Genomic DNA, 19,509 nt, shown 5'->3' on the forward strand with positions numbered 1-19,509 from the left:
ATACATTTCGTTCAATGACGCAGCAATGCATGCCGACACAAGGGACCAGACTTAGTAGAGGAACAAGACCTAACGCAAAGTTGAAGCGTACGCTCATAAACAGCCCTTCTGTTATGAAATTCCTGGGCTAGAGAATGTCGCAACCGTTTATCAAAATGGATAGTTATGCATGAGGTTCTTCTCCAGCAGAGGGGAAGATTTCGTTGCTAGAAAAGAGACATTTGAACCATGCCCATATCGCAGCTGTATAGCCGGCTGCCTGGACGAAGCGAACAAAACATTCAGGGGTAGACATGAAACAAAGCGTACGCGTCACGTTCTAACAAAGCAGGAAAACAGGAATAATGCTTGAGGAATAGTGGAAGGTGCCTTTTCGGATACCTTGGTTTATATGGCGCGCCTCGCTATTAAAGAATACAGAAAGTAAAGAGGAGAACTGGGCTAAAAAAATAACTCATATGCAACTCACCGGATCGCGACTGCTTTTTCCTTTTTTTTGTGAGAAGGCGCTAGGAAGACCCACAATCCGCAATGCGAAAACGCTTCAGTAGCTGTAAGAGCTTTATTCGCGCATCAGAGTAACTTACACTAAATGCTGGGAATCTGCACGCTGGCATTGTCGTTGTGTTCATATGTAAAGGACTATGTGTTGATGCTGGGATGTGTGACCATTTGTCTACTGAGGAAATTAAACATAAGATTGCCAAAATTATTTTAAGTCGAATGATATTTCCTGTATTTAAGCTATGTGCAGGCTGCCAAGACAACAAATACCAAATTCAGTGCACGTTCAGAAGATACGTGCTAGTCATGTGTCAGATTGAGTAGCATTGAAGCAGTGTGATAACACTGTACTTAATTGGATCAACGCATGCGACACTTTTAACAATGTTTTTTCGTTATCACATAGATGGAAACCTGTGGCAACACTACTTCTAATGATAGAGAATCAGAACACTGGAAGTCAGTAATTATAAATTTATACCTAAATGAGGAAGTGTTTTGACATGAATATCTAAGCGATTAATAGCAAAGCCACGTCTCCTAGCTGATTAGAACTATTACTAAAAGGCAACATGGACATACTGTCGCTTAGCCTGATTCTATCCCACAACAACGCTCAACCACAAGTTGTAGCCATAATGCAGGGTACGCTAACGCAGAACACTTAAAAGTTTCATTTGCCTTACGTTCATCATTTTCCACCGTTAAATTGTCGTGTACTCGGACGGACGATTGATAAACATGCAAGTAAAGCGGTCTCAGCGTTCGGTAGACATCATTTAGGCGGTGAATAAATGCATCAAGGCGCAACCTTATACTGCGTTCATCCCTATGTTGTTTGATGTGCAAATGCATTCGGAGATCTCCACCAAAAATCAAAAAGCAAAAAAAGAATGAGCTTGAATATTTTAAATATATTTCTGCCAATACCACTTCCCCTTTGATGCATCTTGTCGCTCGCCTTACCAACTGGAAGCAAACTTTCACAACCTTTAACTAGGGAATGTTTCTCTTATATTTAACGGCCCCGTGAAAAACGCTGAACTTGAGTCGCACGCAAGTTTGTGATTGACCGAAGCGTCTGAGGAGCGCAGCATTAGGGACAAGACTAAAACAGTAAATATTGCTATCGCATACAAGCACATGAGAAAAACGCTTCAAGGCACACCTTGCTGCAAGTTTTCTTAAACGCCACTTTATGACGTTCAGAGCTATGCCGCATTAGCTGCTAACAATCCTCTGCATAGACCGTACTAAGTCGACTGTACTCTAGTAGAACATTTTCTTAAACACATTTCTCGGGCCCTGGCCATATCTGTGGATGCAGAAGAAAGCGTTTCGCCCAGGCGGCTTCTATTACAGAAAGAGCGAGTTGAATTTCTCTTGGGCTCAGTCAGTTTTAACCGGATCTTCCATACAACATGTTTTCATCATCGTTAGTCGAGATTCCAGAAAACCACAGCCCGATTAAAAAATTTATCGGTAGAATATGCATTGAGAATGCCGATTAGCGCGCAAGAAGCAGTACAAGCAGGAGCTTACCAAAACGATGAAGCTTAAAAATACGGGAACTAATGGTTTTTGAAATGGGACGTCGAAATATTACGGGCAGACGTGGACGCCGCTTGAAGACAGGGTTACCATAAAAACACACATATATGATCCAATCAGTGGTCCACATGGCTCTTGGAAATCGATTCGTACTACAGGAAGCGCCACTGTCGGCAGCCGGTTTTAAATCTATAGAATAGGAATTCCAACCAGAACCGAGTGACAAGCCGGCTGTCTTTATCTTATCACCGCTTTTCGCAAGTCTCTGGCTTCAACGAGACAAATCATGGTCAATGTGGGACTGATGGAATCTGTACAATTTAAGACGGCAGCAGCTCTTGCGTCGTATAGGTGGCAGTGTCAACACTCGTGGTTCATGCGATCATCTTTCGAGTTAATGGGTCTGCATTCTTCTGCAGACCCGTCTTTGTTGCCAATTGGAATCATGTCTTCGCTTCCTCTGGCCAAAAATAAATTCGTTATGGCCCTTAACAATGCGAGTCATCACTACAAGCAGGTTTCAAATTTGTCCCCGCTCTGCCAACATTTTGCTTTATGTGATGCGCAGCAGTGTGTCATTTGAATGCAAAGCATGTCGGCGTCGTGCAAGATCGGTCAAGAATATTAGCGCACGCAAATGACCCAGTGCTCGAAATTATGCTCATTATGGAGTTCCTTGCACTTTCACCTTAATCTGTTATAGGCACAATACAAATTGTAGCTATTGTGAACGTCGCGGATCTTTAAGTAAACATTTTTTTTTGTCTGTTCAACGCCGTAATGAAAAAGAAGTCGAGAGAAAGCATCGACGATTTAAGTTCGAAGACTGACACTTGCTTGCGCCCCTTATTACACGTGAAGAAATTACTCTGTTGCTAATTTTGTGCGTACGAATGCCACACAATGCGGGCAGAATTTGTCGCCACCACTGGACACCGCGTCAGAGGGAACCCGAGTATATTGTATACGCTTGCTTCACTGGATCGTAATGTTTGACTGTTTTTTGTGGTTACTTCATTCTACTCAACGTTAGCCTGATTGATCTTTTCGTTATATTGATTTGAACGAACACACACAACTAGCGGAAGTGCCTAAAATTGGCTATTGAAAAACTCATTAGGGTATTCCTTCTTTTTTATATCCCGTTATCCTTACGGTTCAGAAAGATTTAAGAGCTAAGACCCTCCTGCATGAAGCAGAACAAGAGTACCGGACAGCAGCGTAACTCCAATCCTTGGCCATAAGCTGCTGAGCAGATGTTCTGTTTCAGCATCATACTGTCTGCGACGATATTCAGCTCGAACGCCTTATGAACAAACGATCACTTGTGCACATTTTTTCAGCTCTATAAGCATCTACGTTAGTCAAGGCCAAGCTGCTGGGAACCCTGTTATGTCTTCGGCAATCCACGAATATTTAGTAGAAAAACACCGAAAAATCGGCAATGCCTGTGGGATTGGCAATCATTCATAATCATCAATATGGCAACCTGTTTTGTGTATAAATTTGTTTTCGTCGCAAGGAATCACTTTTAGTGGAGACAGGTGCATCTTAATTATTCCACAGTATCTTTCTTAATTGTTTCTCTTTCAAGACAGAAGCTGAAGCGATACGCAAGTCAAATTTCCTTTTTAATAATAGCACTGTACACATGCAATTTGAAGTGCCACGGTTCTGAAAGTCACTGACACTGAGTGTTGACAGTGCGACTACATATAGGACAAAAATAGCACAACCCCCGAATTCTTCAACGTTCCCACTTCATCTTTTCTTTTATTGCGCAGTAGAGTTATTTTGCGACTAACACTGCGTCAGCATCACGATTGAAAGGTGCCATGTTTTCCAGGTCGACAGGCAGCAGCCAAACTGTCTCCAGGCAAGACTGCGTACGGCCCCCTGCAGCGTCGTCTGCTATCACCAGTGCTGCTTGACGGCTGAGAAGTGGCATCCTTCTAGCCTTCAGTTGTTACTAAATGCTGGCTGTCGCCTCACAGCTTTTGTTGAAGGGGTTCCATCGAGAGGCATTCGAAGGAGGCGATAATTGTCAACGTGAGATTATACGTCTTCAGCTTTCTCGGAGAGCGAGAGGGAAAAGTCAGCCAAATATTTAACAGACAGCACACATGATTGCATTTTGTGCTATGCGTTACGCCCTGAAACGTTTACCCAGATTCGTTTTGTGATGGAGGCAACGTAATCCCCTTAAAATTTTTTTATCCTCTTTCCCCTCCCCCACTGTTGGGCAGCCAGCAGGGATCAATCCTAGTAACGTCCCTCACTTCCCTACATTTCTGTCTTTCTCTCGCTATCTCGTTATTGCGCTTTAACATGCTTAACCACCGCCCGCTCTGGGCCTGCAATCGGAAAGCGTTTCGACGAGTAAATTCATTCCGCTCTACTTAAACCATGGCTGCTCACAGTGAACAGCTGTTCTCACGAGCCCTTTACTCGCAGTGCAGAGCTCGGTTGAAGAGTGTATTTGGGCGTGCCCCAATGATGCGCTGCTATTTTGACATTATGGAAGCAAAAAGAAGAAAAGCGAAGCCAGTAGTATGAACTGCGCTGTCTTCGATGCTTCCAGAGTGGCTGAAATTAAACTGCCCGGCCAGTCTGTAAACATATTTTCTGTGTTTTTTTTTCTTTCCCATGCCAAAAAGCACAATGCAGCAGTAGAAAGTTTTGTAACAGATATTACTGGAACGAATTTCCGAATGGAGAACGCAAAGATGTCAAGTCAGTTCTTCTTTCAAGAAAAATTTGGGAACATCTCGCTGTGATGAAGAGCAGTCTTTACCGACTAATGGCTGCTACTTTACTTCAGAACACCGCCTCTTCCGGAACGTGGCATCTTAATGGCAACTGGTCGCTCATATTCACTCTAACTTGGCGTTAACCCTCGACGCTGTTTCCCTTTCGCTACGATACTTCCTAGACAGTGCCACCTACGCTGCGCCACATTACTGCATGCTGTCACCTTCAATATATGTGCAGACGCCACCACCACTCTTCGAGTCTGCTTTGCGCACGCTACGGTATACTCTACACAAACTTTGAAAGACTCAAGTGCCACTATAAATCACTGGTTAGCGCGTCCCCCCACCAGCGTCGCCTTGTTAGGGCTACATAAATACGACCGCAGTCGGCGTTTTACTCCTTACCTTCTCAGCGATGACGCCTTTTCGGTAACGGCGGCACCTCGAAGTAAAATTTGGCCAAGAGAATAGTGTCTCGCATGAAAGCACCTGTAAGAGGTACGCGGCGGCAACCGCCAGACCGACGTCAACGAAAGCTTGGCTACGCATTCTGGCACTGCTGTCGTTATTGATCACGATCTGTGGCCAGCATAGTTTCCTGGTTTGGCTTTCGCCAGCGTCGTGTGGTTGCAACGATAAAAGCTTGCTCTTCACCTCGTAACAATTCAAATGGCTTTGTTAAGTTCACCGTCGTTTCTGAACGACTGTGTCCTTTTCACTAACCATTTTCGAGACACTTGAGCGTCAGTTTGTCTGCATTAAGTGCCTTTTTAAACGAATGATACGTACATTCTGCGGAGAACGTCTGCTCGCTTATATCTTAGTGATCTCCGTCTGGGTGGATCTCAAAGCTGCACACCCGGAGAATGTCGTTGTGTGTAAATAGGAAGTAAGCCACAGACGTACCACTCTAGATATGGAGTCGAAAAATGGAAAAGGTTGTTTACGCTGATAAGTGGCGTGGGATTATATGATCTCGCATGCCGAGCAGTCGTGAACTCGAAAACGACCATTGGGTCAGGCCGAAATTGCCGCTATTTGGGCGACGAACTCTCGAGACACGTTCGAAAAGTCATCACTGACACGAAAGAATTCACTGCTAACTATAATCGGCTGCCCCCCCCCCCCCCCGGACAGTGAAAAAAAAAGCACTGAGTGAGTGAGTGAGTGAGTGAGGAAACTTTGTTGTGAACGCCTGCAGAACGGTTAGCCTTCCCCTGTTAGGGAGGCGTTACCGTGACGCGGCCATGACGTCTTCACGGCGTGTGGCGCCTCTACTTCGGCCGCGGCCGCACTATTCCCTTTGGTCGACCGCGCCTGCCCCTCTGTTGGGGTGGCAGCCTCCCTCCGGTTTCGCTCGGTCGTTGCCTTTCGAGGGCCGCCGAGATCTGCTGGACGGCCTGGGTTTGGACATCTTGGTCATAGCATCTCGTTGCGGCCTCGAGCCGCGGCGGGATCGTTGTTATTGTTGCAGCTTCATGCGGATTCTTGGCACAGTCCCGAAGGATGTGAGCTGCAGTGGCTCTTTCCTTTCGGCACACACAACACAGATCACTTTCATAAACACTTGGACACACGTGCCTCATCAGCACCGGGGTGAATAATGACCCCGTTTGAAGTTGTCGATATAAAACCGCCTCCTTACGGGTCAAGCCCGGATGAGGTGGCGGCATAGTCCTTCGCTCTAGTCGGTACCATTTCACAATTTCGTTATAGGAAGTCATTTTGTCCTTGGTTTCCCACCACCACGACGGGTCGGCTGTAGTAGCAGCGGCACGGTTGGTTAGTCCTCGCGCCGCCGCGTTCACCGTCTCGTTGTGGTTAGCGTTGCCGCGATCCGACACATCACTGCCCATGTGGGCCGGAAACCACTTTATCACCACACACCGACTTTCACTCGCGAGATCGACCACACGCAACACACGCGCGGCTTCACCACACACCCTTGCTCTGGCGTAATTTTTCACTGCCGTCCTAGAATCACAGAGCACAGTCGTGCACTCGGGGTCGGCGATGGCCAAAGCAATGGCCACCTCCTCGGCTTGATGCGCGCCTCGAGTCCGCACACTCGCAGCTGTTCTCGTTGCACCGGTCGATGCCCCGACGACTGCAGCGGCGAATGCCTTTCTGTCATGTGGATACTCTGCCGCGTCCACAAACACGGCACCCCTGTCTTTGGCATGGAGATCGATGAGCGCCTTGGCCCTCGCCGCCCGCCGCTCTTTGTGGAACTCAGGGTTCATATTCCTTGGCACCGGACATACCCGTAGCCTTCTACTAATTGCGTCCGGTACAGGCACCTCTGTATTTTCGGGTCCCATTTCCTTTGGTCCCAGGCCTAGGTCACGCAGCACTTGTCTGCCCGTTCTTGTTTCTGATAGCCGCGCGAGCTGAGCGGTCCTCTGCGCCTCGGCGATTTCCTCCAGGGTGTTATGTACTCCCAAGGCCAGGAACTTGTCGGTGCTTGTGCAGTCGAGAAGTCCGAGTGCAGCTTTGTACGCTTTGCGTATGAGCGCATTGATCTTATTTCGTTCGCACTGCCTCCAGTTGTGAAAAGCAGCAACGTATGTAATGTGGCTTATAGCGAAGGATTCCACTAACCGGGTGAGGCTTTCTTCCTTCATGCCTGCTGTTCTGTGCGACACCCTCTTAATGAGGCGGATGGCCGTGGTGACTTTGGCCGCCAGACGGTTGACCGTCTCGCCGTTGACTCGTTTGCGCTCAATCAGCATCCCCAGCACTCGGATCTTCTCGACAACCGGGATCATGTGACCACCACTCGTCCTGATCTTTATTGTGTCTTGCTCTCTCGCAGGTTCGTTGCCTTTCGTCTTCCTAGCTGTCCTTTTCGGAGGAATCACCAACAGCTCAGACTTGCTTGGGGAGCAGACGAGCCCAGACCCGTCCAGCTGCTCCTCGATAGCGTCAACCGCCTCTTGCAATGTATCCTCGATGTGTCCGTCGCTTCCTCCTGGGACCCAGAGCGTTATGTCGTCGGCATAGATGGTGTGTCGGACCCGCGCCACTCGTGAGAGGCGCTCGGCCACCCCTATCATTACAAGGCTGAAAAGCAATGGCGAGATGACTGAGCCCTGGGGGGTCCCGACACTGCCGAGCTTCTTCTTTTGGAGCCGCAGGTCACCGGCGATGATTTCGGTAGTCCGCTCCGTCAAAAAATCCTTGATGTACGCATAAGTTCTCTTGCCCATGTTTAGCCGTGACACCTGGGCGAGAATCGCTGAGTGTCTCACTTTGTCAAAAGCACTCAGCAGGTCCAAACCCAAGATGGCTCGCTTGTCTTTCGTGTTGGTAGTGTCATCGAGGATTTCATTTTTCAGTTGTATCATGGCGTCCTGAGTTCCGAGCTTGTTTCGGAACCCGATGACGGTGTTTGGGTAGAGCCCCGAATCTTCCAGGTACCTCTGCCACCTGTTCATGAGTACATGCTCCAACGCTTTGCCCACACAGGACGTAAGCGAGATCGGCCGGAGGTTCTCAATGTTGGGTGGCTTGCCCGGCTTGGGAATCAAGATGGTCTTGGCTGCTTTCCACTGCCGGGGTAATGATCCGGCTCGCCAGCAAGTGTTGAAGTATGCCGTGAGGTTCTCGATGGCCGCTTCGTTAAGATTTTTTAGCGCTCTGTTCGTAACGCGGTCGGGACCAGCGGCGGAGTTGCTGTTGAGATCGTGCAGGGCAACCCTTACTTCCCATACTTCAATGTCTCGATCTAGCCACTCGTTTGCTTCGCCTAGGTAGTCCGGGTGCGTCTCTGTGGGAGTGACCGGGAGGTACTTGTCGTCGAGGCGTTTCTTCACTTCGTCTTCCCCGTGCTCGGTCAGCGCCCTGTGGATGATCTTGGCCAAGTTATGGTGCTGGTGAGACTTGGTCGTGGTTGCATCCAAAAGATGCCTCAGCATGCTCCACGTCTTGCCGCAGTGCATCTGGCCGTCCGCTGCGTTACAAACCTCATTCCATTGCTGTGTGCATAGCACTCGGCTGTGGGACTCGATCTCGCGGTTGAGTTCGGCGACCTTCTTGCGTAGCTTTCTGTTTGTCCTCTGCGTCTTCCACCTTGACAGGATGGACTGCTTGGCTGCGATGAGGTGGGCGAGGCGGCTGTCGACCCTGTGGACACGCTCGTCCGTCTCGATTTCCTTGGTGGCCTTTTCTACCTTGTTTACAATCTCGGCGGACCACTGCTCAATGTCCGTAATTTCGGTTTGCTCCTCGGGTAACAACTCAGTGCTTTGTTAAACACGCTACAACAAAGCACTGAGTAAAAAAAAAAACAAAAAAAAACAAATGGTTGGTGTTCGGTGTCTCGTTTTAATAGGTAACTTTACGACAACGGCGGTTCGATCACACATGTTATCTCCTCATATCGAGCGGCAGAGAAACCGAGAGAAACCAGGAGCAGGCAGTGGCCCGTTTTTTCCTCGTAGTTTATTGTTCGTAGCAGCTAGTCACACAACAGACAGTGCAGGCGCTGACAGCGCATTTTCGAGACAATAGGGGACCTTCTGTCGGTATGCATTGCCCCCTCTCTCCCCCCTTTCTCATGGTTCCTACTTCCTTTCTTTGCTATTGCGCATCTTATCCGGCAATGGCTGGAGAAAGTGGAGGAGAAGCTATGTTTGTGGACGCATACGATCGAACAATACCTAAGCGACAAATAGACATGTATGTATGCTTATAAGCACAAAGAAACGTTTAGAGAGGGGCAGAACCTTTTTTTTTTCTCCTGCTTTTTTCTTCTTTTTTTGCGTGCGTGTTGTTCTTAGAATCCCCCAGCCCTCATTCGTCACACTCATTTGCTCGACCATGGTCGTTCGTCCTTCATACCCAGCGACCTGGAACAGGCGGGTGATAAGTACGGTCAGTACCGCGAAGCGATACCTGTGAATCGCCACGTCAGCGACAGAAACATGCTGTTCAACATTCCAACCATATTTCTATGTCAATAAAGAAGATTCCAGTGGTGCTTATCGACACCGAAAGAGATGGCTAGAGGAGCTACGGCCCCACTGTGTACGGCGGTGCTGGATGGTCAGCCCCGCAGCCATACATCTTCCTTCTTTCGACTGCAATATTTGTCGGCTCGTTTATTGGAGCGATTGACCCGTCATATAGAAGTTCTGCTGCACTGTCACTTCTGAAGTGTAAACAAGAGGCGAGCTCTATGTGTGTCTGCTCTGCCTTCCCGGTTGTTGAGTCACTTTTGCCACGCGCTACCGCTTATGTGTCGTAGCCACCACTGCTGGTCCGTTCTGCACGGTGAGCGTTAATTCTGCTCTTGTGAGGCTTACACCGTTTATTAAAGTGCGGCAGAAGTTTAGGCAGCAGAGTTCATGGTGCCGGTACTCTGACATACGTACTAACACAAGAACCTAGCTTTGACTTGGATGTGCTGTGTTTTCATCATCATCAGCAGCAGCATCATCCCCCGACTGGTAACCATCGTGTGGTTCATCGCTGACAATTATCTTTTTTTGTTTTCTTTTTTTTTTGGAGGGGGGGGGGGGTTGGTGCATATTTATTTTATTTATTTATTTATTTATTTATTTATTTATTTATTTATTTATTTATTTATTTATTTATTTATTTTGAACAGTTGCTAAGACCGTGGGTCTGGGAAAATTTTCACGTCGATAGGAGGGTACAAGAAAGGAAGAAAGGAAAGAAAAGTGCGAGAAAAACAGCTGCAGATGAAACGAAATATGCGTGACATACGTATATGCATCACGTTCTCAATTCGTTTGTGTAACTGGACAGTTTTGTTTGCACTCTCACGTGCCGCAAGCACGGTGATGGTATCTGCTGTTTGCTTCGTCCGCGCACAATCCGTCTGGCGCTTCGGTCGAACGTGCAATACTGATGCTTGGTGTTCAGTGCTCTCACCCAGAACGGGGTGCGTGCTCTGGAAGAACGCGAGTTTTATGTAACCAGCAGGTGGTCCCAATATTGACTACATTAGTTCTTAGCAAAACGTTGCTGCCAGAGATAAGGAGAAAACCGAGTGCGAGTTCGAGTTAGTACGGGGCCGTGATGTAACTAACCGCGAGAGTAAAGAAAAACATGACGGTATGTTTTGCTAAGTGCTGTTCGCCTTCGTGCTTTTCTTTCAAGCACTCTTAGTTTCATCACGTTAATAGGAGACATAATAAGCAAAGGCATCCCATCAACGGCACGATTTCAATTTTTTTTCAGTGTGCGCTAATCTTATGGACAGCCTATGAGTAAACAAACAAAAAAGTGAAAACACATAATAAAGTGAGCAGCGCAAAAGGGGTACCTTACAAATAAGAAACGGTAAAGAGACAAACCGAGATCCTGAAAATAGACGCAGCGCGGGGATTCATGGCCCGAGGTCAAACGCTATTCTAAGAAGTCTCTGTGGTGGCGACATCGTATCAGATTCGGCTTGCACCATATTTGTTTTGGTCACGCTTCATGTGGGCAAAAGAGAAAGTGAACGGCAGCAAGGAGGCGCACATATAGCGTCAGGACATGTGTTAATTCAGAATTCGTTCTTCTCAGAAACCTATACGCAGGCGCTGTCGTTGACAGACCGCAAAATAAATCTTTGGATGCCAATGCAGGGTATCGGAGGACAATATGAAATAATAAATCCAGTAAACAAGCATTACTAACGTGCCGTATATAAATATTTGTGCAGTCTAGTGTGGAAGCCTTTCGAGAGCGAAACATCGGACGCATCTGTATCCGTGCGCCAGCGCGAATCTCCATCAGAAATAAAGACAACATATAACAAGCTTAAAGGATGGACTGGCTATACGAGAATGTCATTTATTTCCCGTATTTCCTTCTTGCTTTCTTTCTTTGCTTCATTTGTGGACTTACTTTTTCTAAAATGCCTGTGATTTCCCTCCATAGGCTTGACCTGGTGGCTTGAGATGCTTAGGCGAGCTTTGACCAAGTCTATAAGCCAGACGCTTCACGGTAAATTCTAATATTCAGACAGACATACCGATAAAGAAGAAAAGGCGGGAAATATGGTAATGCAAAGTTGGCGTTATGTCCTTAAAGGTGCTGGTGACCGGTGCTAATGCAAGTAAGAAATAATTAGGCAAAATGGCGTTCGCCTCTTGCTGGCTGTAAAAAATTGGCTGCGCAATCATATTACGGGACCACTGGCAACGGCAATGCGTAATTGGTGAGAATATGTCTTATATTTTACGATCATAATTATCATAAGTATTGTATCCCCAAAACATATCCCCATGGCGACCGCGAACCACGAAACCTTAAGGGCACGTCAGCAGACACACGAAGTGGCAATCTCGCAGCCAACCTCAACGCCGAAAGATACGACGATACAGTATATATTGCTGCAATCACTGTACCCCACGTCAATCTCCCTAGCACCCAACCCCCTCCCCCCCCCACATCTCTACTATCTTGGCTGTAACTTCACTGTAATGGAGAAGAGTACGCATTTGGGCTGGTTGGTTCCTGATTATGAGTATTAAACAGCGCTAAACAACAGGACGAAGACAGGGAGACAGACCACAGCGCTAACAACAAAGTGCCTTTATTCATTCAGTCAGCATATATATGTGCTTATACCGCTAACTCGAGATAGCACTAGAAGAGTATATATATATATATATATATATATATATATATATATATATACGCTGACTGAAAGAATAACGGCACTTGGTTGTTAGCGCTGTGTCTGTGTCCCTCTCTCCGTCATGTTGTTTAGCGCTGTTTAATACTCGTAATCACCGCAATGGCTATCCATCAAGCGTCCGCGCTCAATGTGGTGGTGTCTATAGCGGGTGTGGCGCTAATGTTTTATTATATTTAAGGCTACATAGCTCTTGTGTCAGCTTGGCACTCTGCATGGATGATTAGCCAAAAATGGGAAAATGCTGATAATCCATACGATGTCTTGAAGTTTTCTGTTTTGGCACATACACAGCAGAACATACCCAGTAACTCAAGTTATCTTCTAGGTTAGCCAACAACAAGTTGTCTATTGGTGCACATATCCAGCATATCCAGTGACGCCTGTTGTCTCCTCGGCAGGACTGCAGGGAGCACGTACCTAGTAGCCCAAGCTAGGAGACAACTTGCGTAACTGGGAATGTGAAGGAGGTTGCACACTGGGTGGAGTTCCCAAAGAACGCTCATCGCATTGGGAGCTCTGGCATAATGTTACATTTTAGCGTTCATTGGGCTACAGGAGTGCTAACTGAATATAAGTCAGAACAATTTACACGTACAAATAAACATGCACGAATGTACATTTGAACACCTAAGCATCAAATACAAAAGTATCTTAACGGCGAAATTAGAGATGAAAGAATCTTCTTTGAAAATTCGGTCTCGACCTGAAGATACCAGCGTGGTTAGGTCCGAAGCAACCTGCCCATTACGGCCGGTATGATTAACAACATAAATTAGCTCTGAATGCTTTCGAGGTTTCTTATGTATGTGCTCTCAACTTGAAACGCACTTAATTCTTATGCACGTCTTCAAGCTTTTTTTTTCTCTCTGCTTCTCCTTATTTTCTTTTTGTTTCCCCCGCTCAAAAACAAATCGTCACGCCGAAATAACTTGTGCCGTTACTCGAATGACCTGAAGTAAGATTCTGCTCTCACTTGAAGTTTCTTGTTAATGAGCTTTAGGGGAGTTACGCAAGCCAATAAAGGCAGCTTCTTCTCACTGTGTCTATGCTTTCACATAGCGAAAAATGCAGAAGTCTAGCCGTGGAGCCTACCACCGAGTCAAGTTGCTCTTGCTTCGGTAGCAAGCTTCCTTTGTTTGTTGCTTTCGCTGCTTAGCTTGCGTGTACTGCCAATAAGCTATTATCTTACAAGGCCTCACGTAACAGAGCCTCCCGGCCGAAACACTTATGCGGAAGGCGCGTGTGCGTGCACTGCGTGCAAATAGGTTTAGGGGAGCTAATGCGCGCTAGCAACGTGGTCAGTCTCGAGTGAACGGTTTGTGGCTGAGTGACTCGAAACAATAATTACGACAGCAAATAGAGACACTCATGATCCTAACAGGATCGGTGAAGATGAACAGTGCGTGTTCTAGAGACAATAGCGGGTTCAGAGTGGAGGGGAAGAGGGCGGGTGGGAGTTGATTAGGGAGTAATAGTGGAGATGTGCAGTGTTCTCACGAAACAATTCGCACAAGTGGTGCCACGGCAGCGTACTTTTCTGGCACACAATATCGACGCTGGCCACTTTCACAAGAGCACTCCAAACCCAGCAATAGGTCTCCCGCTCACACAGAGGTAGAAAAGAGCGCGCCAAATGTCGTACAAGAGGCACATATCAGATAAGCTGCCTTGTTGGCCGTCATCCCAAGCAAAGAAAGATAGAATACAATGGTTACGGCTCGGAGTAGAGTGATGGAGCTGCAAGGCGAATGAGGAGGCACAGTGGGTAATGCTAAGAGTAGCAGCTACAGAAACGCGCTGAAATTGTTTTTTTTTTGGTCGGCAGAAGATGTGCAAATGCGTTTTTTTTTTTTCGGATCACGTTGTGCTGAGTAATTAGACAAGATCTGCGGTACTAGCGTTAATAATAGAATATACTTCTTTCCCCAGTCCTGTCTTTCCTTCTCCCTCTCTTTCTCTCTCTCTCACACACACACGCACACACGCACACACACGGAACCACACGGAAGCACACGGGCGCGCACGTAGGTACGCTCTTATTTCTCCCGAACGTTAGTGCTGCATGCATAGGGACCTTTGTAAGAAAGCAAGATGTATGACTAGGACAGATAGCACCGGTGTGCGCTTCCTCGGTGCAACCAGCCGGCAGAAACAAATTTTTATGAAGCTGCTGCATCCGAGACCGATACTACGCGATAAGATTAAAACGGCAGTTAGCAGAAGACCCCCAGAAATTTGGTCCTGAACGATGGTTAAAAAGATGCCATGTTTACAATCAATCAAGAACATACAGACAAGTGTAGTGCATTTTAAACACTCCCTATTTATTTTTCATGCTGCTACTAACACAAATTGAAGAGGATGTTTATATTCGAATTAAGACAAAAAAGCACTATACAAGAAACATAATTTTTTATATACAGGAAGTAAATATTACCTAAGCAGAGCCCGATGCAAGAGATGAGCTCCACGTCCTGCGACTCACATTATCTGCCATATACGAAACCTTCCCGGAATTCCCCGTTGCTCTCACTGCCGGCATTTTTCGAACATGGAGAATCAGCTGGGGATTTGCTCCCACATTCAGCACACAATTACTGGACATGCGGTTCCGTCCTCGATCCAACCCCACTCTTAAAGCGAATAGATCAGTCGCCCCGAGACCTTACTATGCGCATGGTGGAGCGCTCTCGTTCAATACGTAAGAAATACTCTCGATCTAGATGACTCCACAAATTTGCGTAAACTGTGGACGCGGAGCAAAATAAATGTTTGTCTCTTTATCGACACCGAAGCAACGCCCAGCGAATACGGAATGCCGACCAATTACAGTGTAAAGTTTGCTTTGTCTCAACTTGGCTGACAAGCAGGCAGCTATTTTGCTTGCGGCGATGAGCGAGAACCCGTACAACGTGTGGACATGGTCACCAACGCATCAACAAATCTAGGGACAAGTACCTAGGCCAAAGGGAATAGGAGATCCAAACCTAAAAGGCGAGCAGAAAAAGCTGATACGCTGCTTTTCCTCTCTCCACTTCTGCTAATAGAACCTTTCCAGCTTCCTTACGCGGGAATTTCTGTTATGGGAAGCGCTCCTCCGCACCCCCCCCCCCCCCCCGAACCAATTTCCTCCACTTCGTTCTTTTCTTTTCTTTCTTTCTTCTTTTTGTTCCCTTCACGCCAGAAATGTTTGCAATCTGGAAGAACACATTCGCTATTACCGCTATTGTTTCGCACGACGCTGAAGCGGCAGAGGCAACCATGCCACTGGCTAGGACGAGGAGACAGCGATGCCAAGTAGACCAAAAATAAAGCAGGCGCGTAGGCTTTCATGAACAGTCCAGTGCAGAGGAGAAAACAAGAGGACCGCAGTCTTCTACTAGGCTTGAGAAAGGTTTCTGCGGATTTTCTCGCCAGTTGCTCTTGGCTATTGTATGGAGCTGTGATTTTACTAACTGGACTACTCTTTCCCACTGTTGCTTGACCTTCCCATCTTATTTTCGCCATGTACATTTTGAAAGACAAATGAGAAAAACGTAGTGCATATAGCAAATGCATCCTGCGCTTCTTTAAAGGGGCCCTGAACCACTTTTTATTGAAGTGGAGAAAGACATTTGAAGTGAAGATAGGCTATTTCAGAACCACTTTGCCGCAAGAAGTACTTCAATGCGTTCAGCAGAAGCGGAGTTACCGGCAATCAAACACGGCCTCAGCTGTGTTCCCCTTCCTCTTCCAATGCCTTGCACTGCGAAGGCTGCAGTGGAGACGTCACCGTGGCGCGCAGTTCAAATTTCCGATTTGGTGCGTATGCCGCGTTAAACGTAAGCCAAACGCGGCTGTCCTCGGAGAGCCGCAGTGCGCTTAGCCACTGGACTCGTGGTGGCACCTCACGGCGGCCGCGGTGTAGCCGAGCGCAGCGACCAATAGCAGCCGCGTATTTTAGTGTGCTTTATGACGAAATAAAACACACAGAAAATAGTGAGGATCATGGGGTTTTTGAAATGAGAGCGTTTGAGAAAAAGGTGACTTCGCGCTCCACTTGCGAGCTCCACGGACCGCGTAGGACAGCATAACGTGGCTGAGATGTTCACAACAGCGTATGCTACCCGCGGACTACGTTATTTCACCAAGCCACAGGGGTGGTTCAGGGCCCCTTTAAGCAATTATAACAACGCATTTGCAGTGACGAGGCCGCTTGGTACAGGGACTACGACCAGGTAAGGAAGACGAGACGCATTTGTGCTGCAACCTGCTCGCGGCGGAGGGATCAGACATATAACAAGAATTCGGAACATTTGGAATAAACATCACTATCCAGGGTTGTGCTGTCGGAGCAACCAAACTCTTTCGCGCGAGCGAGCGCTTGAGAGCACTCAGCTGAGGCGTAGGCTGGGCGCAAATTTTTTTTTGTTTTTAAGTTGACATTCTTATCGCAGAAAGAAGGAGCTCTTTTCGTACGCCCGCATGATGTGCTAGAATCAGCTTGTGAGATGTGTTTGCTTAAATTAAGTAGGACCTCCATCTGATACAAGCTGTTCTTACATGAGAATAATGTTATCATAAACCCCACGATTGCCATTTGATGCGCCCTCCGCACACTCCGCGCCCACCATGTTTTCTTCAGAAATCTCATTTTAAAGCAACGTAGCGACAGCGCGCTACCTCGCGGCGTAGCAGCGCGACGCGAGTGTGAGGAGGGTGGACGACAACAACGGGCGTTTTGAAATAATTACAATGCTTATTCATCAAGCAGAGAGCACGCCTCGCATCGACAGAAACTAGATACAGCAGCTGCCTGTCTTTTACAGCGGCCAGAGCAGGAGTTACGTATAGATAGGAGCGGCGGGGCAACTGTTTACTCAGTTCCACGAATAGTTCCCCATTCTGATACAGCCCGCTAAACCAGCGTACACATTCAGATAGTCATCCATTGTCTGCAACGTTTGTCCCAACCCGGAATACTACTACTTTCTATCCTAGTACCAACTGCATATGTAATATTTGCTGCAAAACCTTTTTTGCAGAATCTCTTCATTTTCAAGAACCTGCTTTACAATGAGATGCTGTCTTCGGAAAAAAGAGTGCGTGCAAATGGATTCATTTGTTCACGGGATAAATAATCAAGTGCGCAAACATAAAAAAGGTACCCTCGTGCCATCAGTAAGGGCTCGACAGTCACTGGCACCACGCCCACCCCCTTGCAGAGGAGAGAAAAAAAGAGAGAGGAAAGAGGAGATAGAGGAAGAAAAAAGAGCGGAAGGAAGATCAGATCACACAGTCAAAGGCAGAGTACCAGCATTGCAGGTGACAGTGTAGTCAGAAGGCTGAGAAGTACTTAGTGAGAGCTTTTTGAGCATCATATCGAACAGAAGCACGAGCTTTTGGAAACAAGGTGTCGTTAAGAGCAGTTCCAGCAGTATTGGGTTGACAGAACTTGCACAGAAGCACATCGCCACAACTGTGGTCTGTTGTAGATTCGAACTTCAAGAGCTCAAGCATTTCGCTGTGGTATCCAGAGGCAAAAAACGAAGGACTCGAAACCCGCCGTGGTTGCTCAGTGGCTGTGGTGTTGGGCTGCTGAGCGCGAGGTCGCGGGATCGAATTCCGGCCACGGCGGCCGCATTTCGATGGGGGTGAAATGTGAAAACACCCGTACACGTTAAAGATCTCCAGGTGGTTGAAATTTCGGGAGTCCTCCACTACGGCGTGCCTCATAATGAGAAAGGTGTTTTGGCACGTAAAACCCCATAATTTCATTTAACTTTAAGGACTCGATGCACGTCCTTGTCAGCGAAGGCGATGTGCAACATTAACGCATTCAGCGCATAAATTCAACAGTAGAGAAATACTGCGGTGAGCTATAACACGGCCAGAGATCGGAGTAGGGCACGATCCCTTGGGGGCACCTTTATTCGGGTGTGAGCGCTGTAGGTGATGGCGTATAAGATGTCTAGCGTCGCCGAATGAACGTAAGTTATCGTCAGGGAAGTCAGAGTTTAGCGCCGACACCGCCAGAGCATCAGCTGCCTCGTTTCCTGTGAATATAACAGCAGAACCGATGCTGCAGTTTGTGTTCTTGGAAACTACATCAAGGTACCGATGCTACATAAAAGAGCCTGAGCAATTTCGACTGTTAGAAGAAAACGATTGCAACATACACTCATGACCTGAAATTCTAACCATCCTTTTTTTCTCTATGCATTGCGGCAGGTCCACAATTTTACGCCAAGTCCGCTATCATTGCAGTAACTACAAAGAGCCCTTCAGTCATAACGCGGCAACATTACTTAAGTACTTGCAACATATTTATACGGAATGTTGCGCCTCAAATCTAATAGTACCATTCAGCATCGAGAAGCGACTACGACAGTGACTGAGCCTTGAAAGAACTGAAGGAAAAAATTTAAGCCCATTCAGCCCTGCGAAGGTGGATGACCAGCGGAGCAGTAAATGTTGTGGTAAAAAAAACTTCTGGTAAAGACTTTATTGCATCACTCATTGTCACTTGGCAACGATGGACGCTATGGCTTTGTGGTCGCTGTGATATAAATTGATCGGCGTACACACAACTGCAGACCGATTCCCTGCGAACACGCACAATTGCTAATTTTAGCCTGTCGAGGTGTGCAAATCGAAACGCGCCAAGTGTCTGAACGCGCTGAAATTTCCCGCGAGAAATTGAATTCATAAAGGTGGTTCTAGGCCGCTTGTCGATGCATATCTACTTGCTGCAGAATATTATTTTATAAACTTCATAGTGAAACCGTACCGGTAATAAAAAGGGTACAAAAAAAGGGTATATTTGTCTCTTGTTTTAAATGTCGTCTTTGTGATGTTCCAGAGACAATCGAACCATGTTTTATTAGCGGCAAAGACGCCATCTTATTTTGGGACGCTCTCCAACAGACGTTAAAGAAAGGCTTTGAAATGAACGCTCGCAGTTTGTGATACCTGTTGTCGACCTCTGATGATAATACTCCCTTTGACATGTTTTTTTTTTTTTTTCTCATGGGAATCCGCAGTTTGGGGTAACGAGAATGATCG

At 47.0% G+C, this 19,509-nt stretch overlaps 1 protein-coding gene across 1 annotated transcript; it reads right to left on the minus strand.

The window, feature by feature from the left end:
- Window positions 1-5,966: 5,966 nt before the first annotated feature.
- Window positions 5,967-9,875, minus strand: LOC126532051 (uncharacterized). Its single transcript, XM_050179746.2, has 2 exons — window positions 9,834-9,875; window positions 5,967-9,031 (listed from the first exon to the last, which is right to left on the minus strand). Exons 1-2 carry the CDS (start codon window positions 9,873-9,875, stop codon window positions 6,083-6,085), a joined length of 2,991 nt encoding a protein of 996 aa, XP_050035703.2. The 3' UTR covers window positions 5,967-6,082.
- Between the last annotated feature and the right edge of the window lie 9,634 nt (window positions 9,876-19,509).

The sequence above is a fragment of the Dermacentor andersoni genome, chromosome 5, assembly GCF_023375885.2.
Source record: "Dermacentor andersoni chromosome 5, qqDerAnde1_hic_scaffold, whole genome shotgun sequence".
Lineage (NCBI taxonomy): Eukaryota > Metazoa > Arthropoda > Arachnida > Ixodida > Ixodidae > Dermacentor > Dermacentor andersoni.

Bases quoted from the DNA above. Each gene is read 5' to 3' on its own strand.
- LOC126532051 (XM_050179746.2), bottom strand. From the start codon at position 9,875: ATGTATGGCTGCGGGGCTGACCATCCAGCACCGCCGTACACA. The intron at 9,032-9,833 runs GTGGGGCCGTAG...TTACCCGAGGAG, and splicing joins ATCCAGCACCGCCGTACACA to CAAACCGAAATTACGGACAT.